Source organism: Lissotriton helveticus, chromosome 9 (genome assembly GCF_964261635.1).
Source record: "Lissotriton helveticus chromosome 9, aLisHel1.1, whole genome shotgun sequence".
NCBI lineage: Eukaryota > Metazoa > Chordata > Amphibia > Caudata > Salamandridae > Lissotriton > Lissotriton helveticus.
In genome coordinates, this window is record NC_136070.1 from 542,564,901 (window position 1) to 542,580,264 (window position 15,364).

The 15,364-nt window shown below is 43.7% G+C and overlaps 1 protein-coding gene across 12 annotated transcripts in view; it reads right to left on the reverse strand.

Moving 5' to 3' along the window:
* The window catches only part of LOC144781519 (uncharacterized), a 2,047,367-nt gene that overhangs the window by 1,883,917 nt on the left and 148,086 nt on the right, over nt 1–15,364 (reverse strand). For all 12 annotated transcript variants that reach the window (XR_013601003.1, XR_013601004.1, XM_078660419.1 and 9 more), the window contains 3 exons: nt 10,272–10,367; nt 8,751–8,846; nt 7,255–7,350 (listed from right to left, as the gene is read on the reverse strand). Coding sequence is in view for 10 of the 12 variants with exons in the window: in XM_078660419.1 (XP_078516545.1) it covers nt 7,255–7,350; nt 8,751–8,846; nt 10,272–10,367 (288 nt within the window). In the remaining 2 variants the exon portion in view is untranslated. The remainder of the gene's footprint in view (nt 1–7,254; nt 7,351–8,750; nt 8,847–10,271; nt 10,368–15,364) is intronic.

Sequence of the window (15,364 nt, forward strand, 5' to 3'; positions counted from 1 at the left end):
GGAACACACTAAAAATAACACCACAGACTTTACAGTCAGTCATCAGTAAGTTACCTGCAAAGAGGGAACAAATTCCATTCTGGATAGCTCAAAAAATTACTCAAATCGAAGCAGTATTTCCTAATAGTACCCCTCATGAGAAACACAGAATTTTAACAATCTGTTTACCAATGGGGATCGCACCACATCTGGAGGACTGCAACACTTGGGGTCAGTCTTCGCTGCTATCTACACCAAAACACATGGTGTTCCGTCTATAGCGTAATATCTGATGTCCTGAAACAGATTCAAAACGAATACGGGGCAGAGCCTGCTTTAAATTTGGGTATGAAACTACTGAAAGATTTCAAACAGGTCTCAGCAATAATATTAGCTAATACAAAAGGAGAAGCAGCGTCTGTGGCGATCTGCCAAAAATTAAGGGAATTTGATGTAACTGAGCAACCACAAGAACTGGCCAGAATAATTGAAAAATCTACGAAGAATTAGGCAGAGACAGTTTGGGTGGGAAACCAGTTAAACCCCAACTGTCTGAAAGTCCTGAAAAGGTCTTTATTAAAAACACTCCTACTCCTTCTAAAAAGAAGTGGGAAAACACTAAACAAACTTCTAAAGAGAAGCGTTCTCAATCCCGAGGTAGGTCTCTGCAAAAGGAGCCCTCTGAAAGGAGGTATAACCTCAGGAATAGGGATAATTTGAGAAAGCCTGATAGATATCAAGACACTGATACACGTTCCTCTTGTACCTTTTAGACTTCATCACAGAAATCCGAAAGAAGAGGAAGGTCTGAAAACAAAGAAGAATGCGTCAAGTCCAAAGACGATCAACACGTTCAGAAAAACAAGAAACCTCAATTCACCAAAAAGAAGGTAGCAGGTCCAAAAATCAGACATGCCGAGGATCTTGAAGACACAACTTAGGAACGGAGAATGGGCTCAGACAATGTTGGACAGCACAGCAGAAGTCACCATAGCTCGCAAGAACTTGAAGGATCATCTGGAGAGTGGACTTGAATGAATTCATTAAAGTTGAAACTGCAGATACCAGGATTAGTTCTCCACATAGGTTATATGAAGTAACACTACAGATGGAGGGAGACATACCACGAAAAGTGAGAGCACTCTTTTGGGAGTGACTCTCTAAGGATTATGACATTCTTCTAGCAGAACAAGACTGGCCACGGATTTTGTCAGGGAGTGCCCAACTGGCGAAGACATTATGCCAGCCTTCTCTAATCATATTCCAATTCATACAAAATGTACTTATGCCAGGAAATGGACAGTCGCCCAAGCTCCTGCATTATACAAAAATCATGTAGGATGGGATGAGGACTCGCCTCACCGTAAAATCCAACAAAAAAATCAACCAACTGCACAAAGGCAGTACCCAGTTAAGCAAGAAGCTAAAAAACAGGTCAGGGAGATCTTAGATCAACTTGAATACCAAGGGGTGATTGAAACATGCACCTCGTCAATGAACAATCCTTTGTTTTCTGTCTCCAAACCAGACAATACATATTGTCTAATATTGGATTACAGACATCTAAATTCTTGTTGCAAAACATTTGCTGTGCAGAACGCACACAGTACAGCATTAATGAATAACATTGTGAGTAAAAAATATAAAACCACATAAGATATTTCTAATGGGTTCTTGTCAAAACATTGCACCAGAAAGTAGGTATTTGGCCGCTTTCTCAATTATGGGGACACAGCGTCACTTCTGTTGTCTCCCTCAAGGATTCAAGAATAGTTCTGGGTTATTCTCAGCAAGGATAACAAAGTTACTACAAACTTATGATGACGAGGCATTGTCATATGTCGATCACATCTATCTGACAGATGATGACTTGGACAGGCACTTGAATTGGGTGAACACCATTATACTTGGATTCGCATCTGAGGGTTACAAATTAAATGTAAAAAAATCTAGAATTGCCCATCTCAACGTCCTATTTCTCGGATATGAGTTATCAAGTGAAGGCAATAGCCTGGCAGCTAACTTTCTAGATAAATGTGCGATGCTCCAACCTCTAAAAATGCCCGAAAACCTACAGTTGATTCTAGGATTCTTACATTTTGGAAGAACTTATATTCTGAACTACGAAGGAAGGGTTAAACCTCTCTACAAAATAATCAAACCTGATTTTAAAACAGTAAATTGGACACAAAAACACACGAAAATTTTGCGTTCATTACAAACTGACATGTTAGCAACTAAACATTTGCAAACACACGTAAACGTACGCAACTTAGTGATCCGAATCATTCCAGGACAATGCAGATTCACATACTTAACTTTTAAAGAAGGTGAAAAAGTACCAATAGCTTACAAATCACATTTGTACACACAAGCAGAAATGAAATTCACTTCAACAGAAATAATTCTGCCAGCGGTTCAAACTGCAGTAGCAAAAGAAAGAGCCCTGGCACAGGGAAAATGCATAATGGTCTTAACCCCTGTATAGGCCTTAGAATTGAATTTGAATTTAAAAAGCTTGTATAGCGCATCATACACCATAACGGTTTCTTGGCGCTTTTAGCGGCATGCAGAGCAAGAATGAAGGGAATCGCTAGTGTGGGAAGGCCTGAACAAACAAGAAGGTTTTCAGGCCCTTGCGGAAAAGGGAGTATTGTTTTATCGCTCGTAGGTGGTCAGGAAGGGAGTTCCAAAATACGGGGGCCAAGACTGAGAAATTGGAACCTCCCCATTTTTTCCTGGTGTAGCGAGGAACCTGCAAAAGGGACTGAGAGGAAGATCGAAGCTGTCTAATGGGAACATAATCTGTTAAGAGGGAAGAGATGAAGGCAGGAGCCGTTCCCTGCCGTGCTTGAAAAACCATGCACCCAATCTTGAAGAGAGATCGTTGCAGAACAGGCAACCAGTGCAGCGCTTTCAGCAGTGGTGTAGAGTGGTGGAAGCGGGGAAGGCCATACACCAGCCGGGCTGCTTGGTTCTGCACAAGCTGGAGTTTGCGGAGGCTGTATGCCGGGATGCCGTTATACAGGGCATTGGCATAATCTAGCCGGGAGATCACCAAGGCAGACATGATAAGTTTAAGTGCCAGAGGGGAAAAAAACCAGGAGACAGTGCGGATAGTGCGAAGCATCAGAAAACAAGAAGAAACAACAGAACTGATTTGTGAGTGGAGGGTAAGCTGATTGTTGATTTTTATGCCAAGAGTCTTGACCGTGGAAGAGGGAGCAGGAGGGGAACCAAGAGTGGAGGGCCAGAAGGAAGAGTTCCAGGGACTGGAGGAGCCACCAGTGAGCACCAGTTCAGTTTTATCTGGGTTCAGCTTCAGATGGTTGTGGCTCATCCAATCCCTGATAAAAATCATAATAGTTTGAAAATTAGAAATAGCGTGAGGGGAAGAAGAAAGGTTAAAGACAAGCTGGAGGTCATCCGCATAGTTATAAACAGTGACCTCCAGCTGCTGAAGTGCAAAGATAAGAGGATAGATATAAAGATTGAACAATAAGGGCGACAGAGAGGAACCCTGGGGAACACCACAAGTGATCTTCAAAGGGGCTGCCGTGAACTCTCCCAGCCGGACCGCCTGTGTGCGATCCCGCAGGAAGGACGAGAGCCAGACTAGAGCTGAGCCCCCGATTCCCGCCGCTCTGATACGTGAAAGCAAGATGGAGTGATCCACCGTATCAAAAGCGGCGGAGAGATCGAGGAGCACCAGGGCTTGGTGTTTGTTTTGGTCCAGGCCCTCCCTGAGGTTGTTCAGGACCGACACCACAACGGACTCAGTGGCAGTGACGAAAGCAAGCATACCAAATGCTAAAGCTTTACATCAGAGATGATACGATGGTTTAATTCTCTTGCTACAACAGACGTTGAATACGTTTTTGATCCTTATTTGAAAACACAAGCATTTCTACAATACGAACATGAATGTCCTCTGCCTACTGAAATTCTGCCTCTTAACCAGTATGAATGTATAATTTATACTGACGGGTCGGCTCAACAGGCTATGGAGGGTAAACAAGCCTACAGTGCAGTGTGCGGGATCGTTAAAGGTCGTTGGTGCGATGGCAAATTCTGATCAATGGGCACAAAAACTCAATCTCTAGGAGATTGTACAGCTCAGCGAGCTGAACTACAAGCCTTCAAGATGGCACTTGAAAATACAGATCGCAAATTTCCCACACTCATAGTGTGCAATTTGTACTATTGTGTTCAATCTTACAATGAATACTTGCAAAACTGGATTCAAAACAGTTACAAAGATGCAAAAGGTGGCACAATCAAGCATAAACTGCTTTGGGAACAAGTAGTTCAGTTACAACAAGGACTACAAAACACTCATGTGAATCATACGCTGAGTCATCAACGTGATGGCATTCACGTTGAAGGGAATTCATTTGCTGATGAAGCCGCGAAGGCAGCTGTACAAACGGCTTCCGTAGCTGCAATCACTCGTTCAAAAAGGAAAATAGGGGGGGCGTGGCCAAGATGGCGGCAGAGTAGGACGTGCTTTCAGTCCCTCCGGCGCCGTATATTACTTAGCTTTGATTACAGCCCTGTTGGGTGCCCATCTACACCTAAATCTGCGGTGCCGTGGGTTCGGGTGCTGTCCGGCAGTGTCCGGTGCCGTTACTTTGCGATCCAGGCCGGATTGAGGAGGTGTGGCTCGGTGTGGCCCAGACGAGTAACGCGCCAGGCGAGCCTCGTGGTCGGGGAAACGTGCGACCCCGGAGTGGTGCGGGCCCCCCTGCGGAGCTGCTGTGCCTGGAGCGGCGGTGGCATCGGGGACTGTCCCAGGGTGCCCCAAGCTGGGAGGAGGTGAGCGACCGCAGACAACGTCGCAGCAGAGGGCCGGCTGGGTCCCCGCGGCGGGGGTCCCGACGGAGGCCGGGCCCGCCAAGAACACGCTGTGACTCCAGAGCTTCCCGGAGTCCGGTGGGAACGCTGATCCGGCCTGCGGCCTCGGCCGGCGGTGAGTCAGTGGGGGCCCCCGGGGGGGGCATCTGCACTCCGGCCCGCGACGCTGCTCGGAACCTACAGCAGACCGGCATGGGAATGAGGAGCTTGAAGGCAAGGTGCGGTGGGGTGCCAGTGCGTGCGGAGAAGCCCTCCCCCGCTCATGGAATGGGATTGCGACTCCAGAGTGTGGCCCGGGGCCTACGGTAGGCCTGAAGCCCAAAGTGAGTTAGGGGTGCCAGTGCTTGCGGAGGGGCCCCTCCCCCGCTCTTGGAACTGGATTGTGGCGCCCCCGGGTGCCTGAATGTGACGGCGCTGTACCCGCCTGAGGTACTTGACTGAGGCATAGCGCCGCGCCGCTCGGGAAGAAAGAGCTATCACCGACTGGCCTGGCTGTGGTGGGGGCCACACAACTAACGGGGCTCCTGCTGGCCCTGACGGAGGGGTGAAGTGAGGGGCCTGCACGCCCGGCCCAGCACTGGTGTGCGAAGAGTGTCTGGAGGAGTAAAGGACGTCGTGGTCCCGGCGGCCAGGGTCCCAGTGGTGCCTGATACCCATTTGGCGGCTGCGGAGGTGAGGAGGACTCCAGCCGGGCGATTCTGGCCCGTGAGGCAACGGGTGGCCTGCAGCGACGGCACAGTGGAGGGGCCGGCCGAGTCCCCAAGGGACTCATGACTTCTGTCAGCGCAGTTTCAGTGCTATCTCGATATCGAAGACCTGACTGAGAATGGTGCAGGAGGTGAGAAGATTCTAAAAACTCAGAAAGTTGTTTATTTATAATAGATTCCAGTATTCTGGTGGGTGGCTGCTCAGAAAAGAGATTTAGGACTAAAATTAGATAGAATCTTACTATCTGCGGAAGGTTGCTTTAGTGGTGGGACAACACTAGCTTGCTTCTATAACAAATGAACTGAGCCACTTTGGAGGGAGGTATTACACACCTTTGCATAAACAGGGATGATAACATCTGTTGTTTTATTATATGGGGCAAAGGTCAAGTGGTGGTCCATATTTATATGATAGAAGAAGTCTTTTTAGTTCTTCTTCATTAGGAGGAAGGAAAGACGTCTGTAAATTAAATGGGGCAGATTCAGAAGGGGCCAAATGAAGGGCATGGGAGGGAAAAGCGGTGTAAACTACAAGGTTACTTTGTATTTGAATAATTACAAACTCAGGAAATCGCAAAAATTACAGGCACAATATTTAGGACCTTATACTATTAAGCAAATATTGAACCCAATTTTTGTCAGACTACAACTACCAGAGGACATGCCCTATCACCCAGTGTTCCATGTCTCTCTGCTCTGACCTTACCATGCCCAAACCCAAACACTACCACCACCTCCTCCTCTAACAATTGATGGTCATCTATAATTCGAAGTACAGAAAATCCTTGACTCACAGAGAGTAAATGGCTGTTTATTCTACTTAATAGATTGGAAGGGTTACGGCCCAGATGATCGATCATGGAAACCTGCTGGGAACGTCCATGCCCCTCGGTAGGTATGACTCTTCCATGCATGAAACTCCCATAAACCTTGTCCTGTGTGTCACACTTTGCGGGGAGGAACTGTTATGATTACTAACTCTTGCATGCCAGTATGCACCATATATGCGTCAGTTCATCACACCAAGAACCATGTATGCCTACCCTTCTTTTACACAGCTTAGGCTAAATATCTTTTAGATGAACCGTGTACACGAAAAGTCTAAAGAGTTCAGTTAGTTTGGTGTTTTGCTAGGCATAAACTAGCATTGCCATGTGCCAGAGTTCCATATTTTACTCATTATTGTAATGTTCCACATTTGTGACTGTCCTCCTGCGTGTACAAAGCCCCATGTCTGCTCCACGTGCTTGTAATTATCCTGGTGTTTATTTAAGGTTTGTTTCCTTAGTTAGTTATTATTTGTGTCAGGTGCACATTTAGTATTTCCCGTGGCAGTTGAATACAATGGTTTCACGTGAAAGCAATTATTACAAATGTTACCAATTATCCATGTGCCTGCTATCAAGTATTTTCTGGAAATTGTGAGTCACAGTTAAACACGTGCCCTTCTAGAACATGGAAACGTTGAACTATAATTAACCATGTGCCCTTCCAGGAACAGTAGACCCGCTTATAAATATTCCAGTTAAACCCCAGTTGAGTGATTATCTTTATTCCTTTCAAGAAGAAACTACCTACTATCTCCCTGGAGCCCGAACCCCTCCCTCTTACCTCCTCTAGCGTCCTGCCTGGCAAGCGACAACTGCGTTCTTGCATACATCTCCGAGCGGCTAATCGGAATTCCCCCAATCCTGGATCTCACAGAAAGACCTACCTTTGAGGAACAGCAGCAATCAATTCTGCTCCGGCAGGCTCCTGTAATAGCGGTTCCACATCCAGATCCGTCCTGCAGGTGTCATCACTTGGAACTCTGGAATGAAAGAAAAGAAAGGCAAAGGAGAACGAGAAAGGTTAGTGCACCCTTCTTCTTTTCTTCGTGACGCTATTCATTTCAAGCTTGCAACACTCCAGAACTTGTGCATTAATTCCTGAACTGAAAAATGACACTATTGAGAGCACAAAAGACATTACCGTGAAAAAAGAGGAAAGAACAGCGAAGCTGAAAGACAAAGCATAATTCTTGTGAAGTATATGGCATACTATGCTCAATGAGGAGACTTAGAACCGCGACTAAGGACTCAATATAAAGATGGTGTGTTTCCTTACCACCAGAGATCATAATACCTGTTTACTGTTTTCATTACTATGTAAGTCTTTTTCATCAACTGGCGTGTTTACACCAAATTGATTATGTTGATTGGCACAATGACGAATGTGACTTATGTTACTTCTTCCTGCTTGTTCTTTCTAGCACCATAGAAGGCACATTCCCAAAATGGGAGATTGCTGGGTTTCTCGTGCATAGCTGTGAGCCAGACAAAACTCCAGAGATGCAGTCATTGTTTCTTTTATTGTTTTATCCAGACCCCCTTCACTCCTGGGACAGCGTCTGAATTTAGGTAATACATTCTTTGGTCGAGCGCTGTGTTGGCCGTGAGATGGGTCCAGCATCACTTCTGGGGACAAGTTTTCCAGGTCAGCTGTCCAACAGAAAGCCAAGCCACTTAAATTATTTCCGCCCAGGCGATATAGATCCAGTATTGTATGGCGTTTTAGATTCCAAATGAATTTTCCTGATTCATGCCCTTATATAGGTACAATTTGCAGTACCCTTATATAGGCATAGAAATCAAGCCCCTATTTAGGCATAGCCCATGCTACCGAAATACAGGCATGGCTACTTCCATCCGTTCATCAACGTCACAACGATTTCTTGGAAAACCAGACTCTTAAGCAGAAGGGACTTTCCCTATACTGGTGTTTATTTAAGGTTTGTTTCCTTAGTTAGTTATTATTTGTGTCAGGTGCACGTTTAGTATTTCCCGTGGCAGTTGAATACAATGGTTTCACGTGAAAGCAATTATTACAAATGTTACCAATTATCCATGTGCCTGCAATCAAGTATATTTTGGAAATTGTGAGTCACAGTTAAACACGTGCCCTTCTAGAACATGGAAACGTTGAACTATAATTAACCATGTGCCCTTCCAGAACTGTAGACCCGCTTATAAATATTCCAGTTAAACCCCAGTTGAGTGATTATCTTTATTCCTTTCAAGAAGAAACTACCTACTATCTCCCTGGAGCCCGAACCCCTCCCTCTTACCTCCTCTAGCGTCCTGCCTGGCAAGCGACAACTGCGTTCTTGCATACATCTCCGAGCGGGTAATCGGAATTCCCCCAATCCTGGCATCTCACAGAAAGACCTACCTTTGAGGAACAGCAGCAATCAATTCTGCTCCGGCAGGCGCCTGTAATAGCGGTTCCACATCCAGATCCGTCCTGCAGGTGTCATCACTTGGAACTCTGGAATGAAAGAAAAGAAAGGCAAATGAGAACGAGAAAGGTTAGTGCACCCTTCTTCTTTTCTTCGTGACGCTATTCATTTCAAGCTTGCAACACTCCAGAACTTGTGCATTAATTCCTGAACTGAAAAATGACACTATTGAGAGCACAAAAGACATTACCGTGAAAAAAGAGGAAAGAACAGCGAAGCTGAAAGACAAAGCATAATTCTTGTGAAGCATTTGGCATACTATGCTCAATGAGGAGACTTAGAACCGCGACTATGGACTCAATATAAAGATGGTGTGTTTCCTTACCACCAGAGATCATAATACCTGTTTACTGTTTTCATTACTATGTAAGTCTTTTTCATCAACTGGCGTGTTTACACTAAATTGATTATGTTGATTGGCACAATGACGAATGTGACTTATGTTACTTCTTCCTGCTTGTTCTTTCTAGCACCATAGAAGGCGCATTCCCAAAATGGGAGATTGCTGGGTTTCTCGTGCATAGCTGTGAGCCAGACAAAACTCCAGAGATGCAGTCATTGTTTCTTTTATTGTTTTATCCAGACCCCCTTCACTCCTGGGACAGCGTCTGAATTGAGGTAATACATTCTTTGGTCGAGCGCTGTGTTGGGCGTGAGATGGGTCCAGCATCACTTCTGGGGACAAGTTTTCCAGGTCAGCTGTCCAACAGAAAGCCAAGCCACTTAAATTATTTCCGCCCAGGCGATATAGATCCAGTATTGTATGGCGTTTTAGATTCCAAATGAATTTTCCTGATTCATGCCCTTATATAGGTACAATTTGCGTTACCCTTATATAGGCATAGAAATCAAGCCCCTATTTAGGCATAGCCCATGCTACCGAAATACAGGCATGGCTACTTCCATCCGTTCATCAACGTCACAACGATTTCTTGGAAAACCAGACTCTTAAGCAGAAGGGACTTTCCCTATACTGGTGTTTATTTAAGGTTTGTTTCCTTAGTTAGTTATTATTTGTGTCAGGTGCACGTTTAGTATTTCCCGTGGCAGTTGAATACAATGGTTTCACGTGAAAGCAATTATTACAAATGTTACCAATTATCCATGTGCCTGCAATCAAGTATATTTTGGAAATTGTGAGTCACAGTTAAACACGTGCCCTTCTAGAACATGGAAACGTTGAACTATAATTAACCATGGAAACGTTGAACTATAATTAACCATGTGCCCTTCCAGAACTGTAGACCCGCTTATAAATATTCCAGTTAAACCCCAGTTGAGTGATTATCTTTATTCCTTTCAAGAAGAAACTACCTACTATCTCCCTGGAGCCCGAACCCCTCCCTCTTACCTCCTCTAGCGTCCTGCCTGGCAAGCGACAACTGCGTTCTTGCATACATCTCCGAGCGGCTAATCGGAATTCCCCCAATCCTGGATCTCACAGAAAGACCTACCTTTGAGGAACAGCAGCAATCAATTCTGCTCCGGCAGGCTCCTGTAATAGCGGTTCCACATCCAGATCCGTCCTGCAGGTGTCATCACTTGGAACTCTGGAATGAAAGAAAAGAAAGGCAAAGGAGAACGAGAAAGGTTAGTGCACCCTTCTTCTTTTCTTCGTGACGCTATTCATTTCAAGCTTGCAACACTCCAGAACTTGTGCATTAATTCCTGAACTGAAAAATGACACTATTGAGAGCACAAAAGACATTACCGTGAAAAAAGAGGAAAGAACAGCGAAGCTGAAAGACAAAGCATAATTCTTGTGAAGCATATGGCATACTATGCTCAATGAGGAGACTTAGAACCGCGACTAAGGACTCAATATAAAGATGGTGTGTTTCCTTACCACCAGAGATCATAATACCTGTTTACTGTTTTCATTACTATGTAAGTCTTTTTCATCAACTGGTGTGTTTACACCAAATTGAAGATTTTGATTGGCACAATGACGAATGTGACTTATGTTACTTCTTCCTGCTTGTTCTTTCTAGCACCATAGAAGGCGCATTCCTAAAAGGGAGATTGCTGGGTTTCTCGTGCATTGCTGTGAGCCAGACAAAACTCCAGAGATGCAGTCATTGTTTCTTTTATTGTTTTATCCAGACCCCCTTCACTCCTGGGACAGCGTCTGAATTGAGGTAATACATTCTTTGGTCGAGCGCTGTGTTGGGAGTGAGATGGGTCCAGCATCACTTCTGGGTACAAGTTTTCCAGGTCAGCAGTCCGACAGAAAGCCAAGCCACTTAAATTATTTCCGCCCAGGCGATATAGATCCAGTGTTGTATGGCGTTTTAGATTCCTAATGAATTTCCCTGATTCATGCCCTTATATAGGTACAATTTGCGTTACCCTTATATAGGCATAGAAATCAAGCCCCTATTTAGGCTAAGCCCATGCTACCCAAATACAGGCATGGCTACTTCCATCCGTTCATCAACATCACAACGATTTCTTGGAAAACCAGACTCTTAAGCAGAAGGGACTTTCCCTATCCTGGACATTGATTTCTCCAAGAAACTCATTATTATGCATGAACAACTATTCCTTAGGGGTTCATCCATGACGTTCATATGCTCGACTTTACGTCAAAGCTGGCATTCCTAAACACCTTCAAGGTATAAATATACCTTCACTTGCTATGGAAAAACACGGTGTGGTTTGGTGCAGTTCGACTATCTACTTGCCCGACGCAGCTCGCTACAGCAAGTGCTGAAGAAAGCTGACTCACCAGCTGACGCACTGATCAGAAGCTGTTCTCTGCCGAGAATCCAGCTCCAGTGTTTCTGACTCCCCTTGCAGGGTGTTGGGAAAATAAGTCTGAGACAGAGATACCAACCTCCTTCATTCTAAGGTATGGAGCTGATTAGAACCTAGAGAAACCTTTGGCAAATCTTGGCAAAAACTAAACCTATGCTAAAGACCACACTTACTTCTTCCCTCATACTAGACCTAGGTTAGGTACATTGGGGTAGGCGTATTTTAGAAGCACCAGTTGAGTATTTTAGCCTGTGTTATTTATGTATGTATTTTTATATATGTCATAGCACCAGACAAAGCTATTACAGTATTATTTTATAATACTGTTCTCACTGTACGCATTATACTTTTCATTCTGTCTAACGATTGTAGCAGTTCACCTCTGTTGCATGAGAAAGAAGACTGTTCAATATATCACTTTTATTGAAAACGCCTGTCTCACTATTTCTCTGCAACTCTGTAGAAACAAAGCATGCATGTCTGACTGAGTAAAATAGTTATCTATTGTTTCCATAACTCTGAAGATATTTGTTCCAGTCCTAGGGAAACAAAGTTGTCATGTTTATGCGGTTGTCAGAAACTAATCCCTTCTTGTGTATTCGAGAAAGTTTCTGGTGACCTCTGAGCTAGCTGGCACTCACAATTAAGTTTAGTATATTGGATAGAGACATACTGACCTCAGTCCGATGTCACATTTATAGGATATATTATTCCAACGCGCAGAGCCTATTGGGAATATGGGAACTACACTACATGGCGCCCAACGTTTGGTAAGGCACTAATTAAACGCTAGATACTAAAGTAACTCAGTCGTGCTTTTCTCTGGGACCTCTTTTTCCGTAATACTCCAATAGACGTCTGGAGTGGGTAAAGGTATAATATCTGCCATAGCTGAGTAGGACGAAAATCCTATGTATTAGCTTTTTGGTTTGTTCAACGTTGAAGGATATAGTATTCCAAAATATTGTGCACCTTATCTTTGTTTCCTTGAAGCTTGCTCTGCAAACTTTCAGTCAACAAAATGGCTGACGAAGATAATCCCGGAGCCGGTGGAGCTACAGGCGACAACGCCGTACTTGCTTTTAATCAAACAGGTTTCCAAGAAACCAATGAGGATGCTATATGCATTCTTATGAATTTAAGGAAAGCCATCACTATAAAACTTATTAAAAAATGGCCTAACATCGAGAGGTGGTAGGATAGTTTTTGTGATAGAGGCAAATGAATATCACCAGACAGAGGTATTCTATTCGTGGATATTCTTCCCCAAAGCAAATCCAATAACACAGATGTTTCACTTCTACAAAGAAGATGAACCACCAGAGGAATATTCTTTTCAAGGATATTGTAATTCCACTCACATACCAGGTGCATGAGCTCTGGTTTAAAGGCGCCCTAAAACATTTAAATCACATTACCAGGCTCGGTCCACTAGGTAGACCAGGAGCAACACATATTGGCATTGAAGAAATGTCAGATACGGAATTATGAACTCAACTTAAAGAGTTAATTAAAATCTATAGACAATTGGTTCAATATGTCATGTGGACTCTCATAGTCCAACCTGCAATAATGATTCCTCCACATGCCCCTCACCAGGGGAACACACTAAAAATAACACCACAGACTTTACAGTCAGTCATCGGTAAGTTACCTGCAAAGAGGGAACAAATTCCATTCTGGATAGCTCAAAAAATTACTCAAATCGAAGCAGTATTTCCTAATAGTACCCCTCATGAGAAACACAGAATTTTAACAATCTGTTTACCAATGGGGATCGCACCACATCTGGAGGACTGCAACACTTGGGGTCAGTCTTCGCTGCTATCTACACCAAAACACATGGTGTTCCGTCTATGGCATAATACCTGATGTCCTGAAACAGATTCAAAACGAATACGGGGCAGAGCCTGCTTTAAATTTGGGTATGAAACTACTGAAAGATTTCAAACAGGTCTCAGCAATAATATTAGCTAATACAAAAGGAGAAGCAGCGTCTGTGGCGATCTGCCAGAAATTAAGGGAATTTGATGTAACTGAGCAACCACAAGAACTGGCCAGAATAATTGAAAAATCTACGAAGAATTAGGCAGAGACAGTTTGGGTGGGAAACCAGTTAAACCCCAACTGTCTGAAAGTCCTGAAAAGGTCTTTATTAAAAACACTCCTACTCTTTCTAAAAAGAAGTGGGAAAACACTAAACAAACTTCTAAAGAGAAGCGTTCTGAATCCCGAAGGTAGGTGTCCGCAAAAGGAGCCCTCTGAAAGGAGGTATAACCTCAGGAATAGGGATAATTTGAGAAAGCCTGATAGATATCAAGACATTGATACACGTTCCTCTTGTACCTTTTAGACTTCGTCACAGAAATACGAAAGAAGAGGACTGTCTGAAAACAAAGAAGAATGCATCAAGTCCAAAGACGATCAACACGTTCAGAAAAACAAGAAACCTCAATTCACCAAAAAGAAGGTAGCAGGTCCAAAAATCAGACATGCCGAGGATCTTGAAGACACAACTCAAGAACGGAGAATTGGCTCAGACAATGTTGGACAGCACAGCAGAAGTCACCATAGCTCGCAAGAACTTGAAGGATCATCTGGAGAGTGGACTTGAATGAATTCATTAAAGTTGAAACTGCAGATACCAGTATTAGTTCTCCACATAGGTTATATGAAGTAACACTACGGATGGAGGGAGACATACCACGAAAAGTGAGAGCACTCTTTTGGGAGTGACTCTCTAAGGATTATGACATTCTTCTAGCAGAACAAGACTGGCCACGGAATTTGTCAGGGAGTGCCCAACTGGCGAAGACATCATTATGCCAGCCTTCTCTAATCATATTCCAATTCATTTAAAATATACTTATGCCAGGAAATGGACAGTCGCCCAAGCTCCTGCATTATACAAAAATCATGTAGGATGGGATGAGGACTCGCCTCACCGTAAAATCCAACAAAAAAATCAACCAACTGCACAAAGGCAGTACCCAGTTAAGCAAGAAGCTAAAAAACAGGTCAGGGAGATCTTAGATCAACTTGAATACCAAGGGGTGATTGAAACATGCACCTCGTCAATGAACAATCCTTTGTTTTCTGTCTCCAAACCAGACAATACATATTGTCTAATATTGGATTACAGACATCTAAATTCTTGTTGCAAAACATTTGCTGTGCAGAATGCACACAGTACAGCATTAATGAATAACATTGTGCGTAAAAAAGTATAAAACCACATAAGATATTTCTAATGGGTTCTTGTCAAAACATTGCACCAGAAAGTAGGTATTTGGCCGCTTTCTCAATTATGGGGACACAGCGTCACTTCTGTTGTCTCCCTCAAGGATTCAAGAATAGTCCTGGGTTATTCTCAGAAAGGATAACAAAGTTACTACAAACTTATGATGACGAGGCATTGTCATATGTCGATCACATCTATCTGACAGATGATGACTTGGACAGGCACTTGAATAGGGTGAACACCATTATACTTGGATTCGCATCTGAGGGTTACAAATTAAATGTAAAAAAATCTAGAATTGCCCATCTCAACGTCCTATTTCTCGGATATGAGTTATCAAGTGAAGGCAAAAGCCTGGCAGCTAACTTTCTAGAGAAATGTGCGCTGCTCCAACCTCTAAAAATGCTGAAAAACCTACAGTTGATTCTAGGATTCTTACATTTTGGAAGAACTTATATTCTGAACTACGAAGGAAGGGTTAAACCTCTCTACAAATTAATCAAACCTGATTTTAAAACAGTAAATTGGACACAAAAACGCACGAAAATT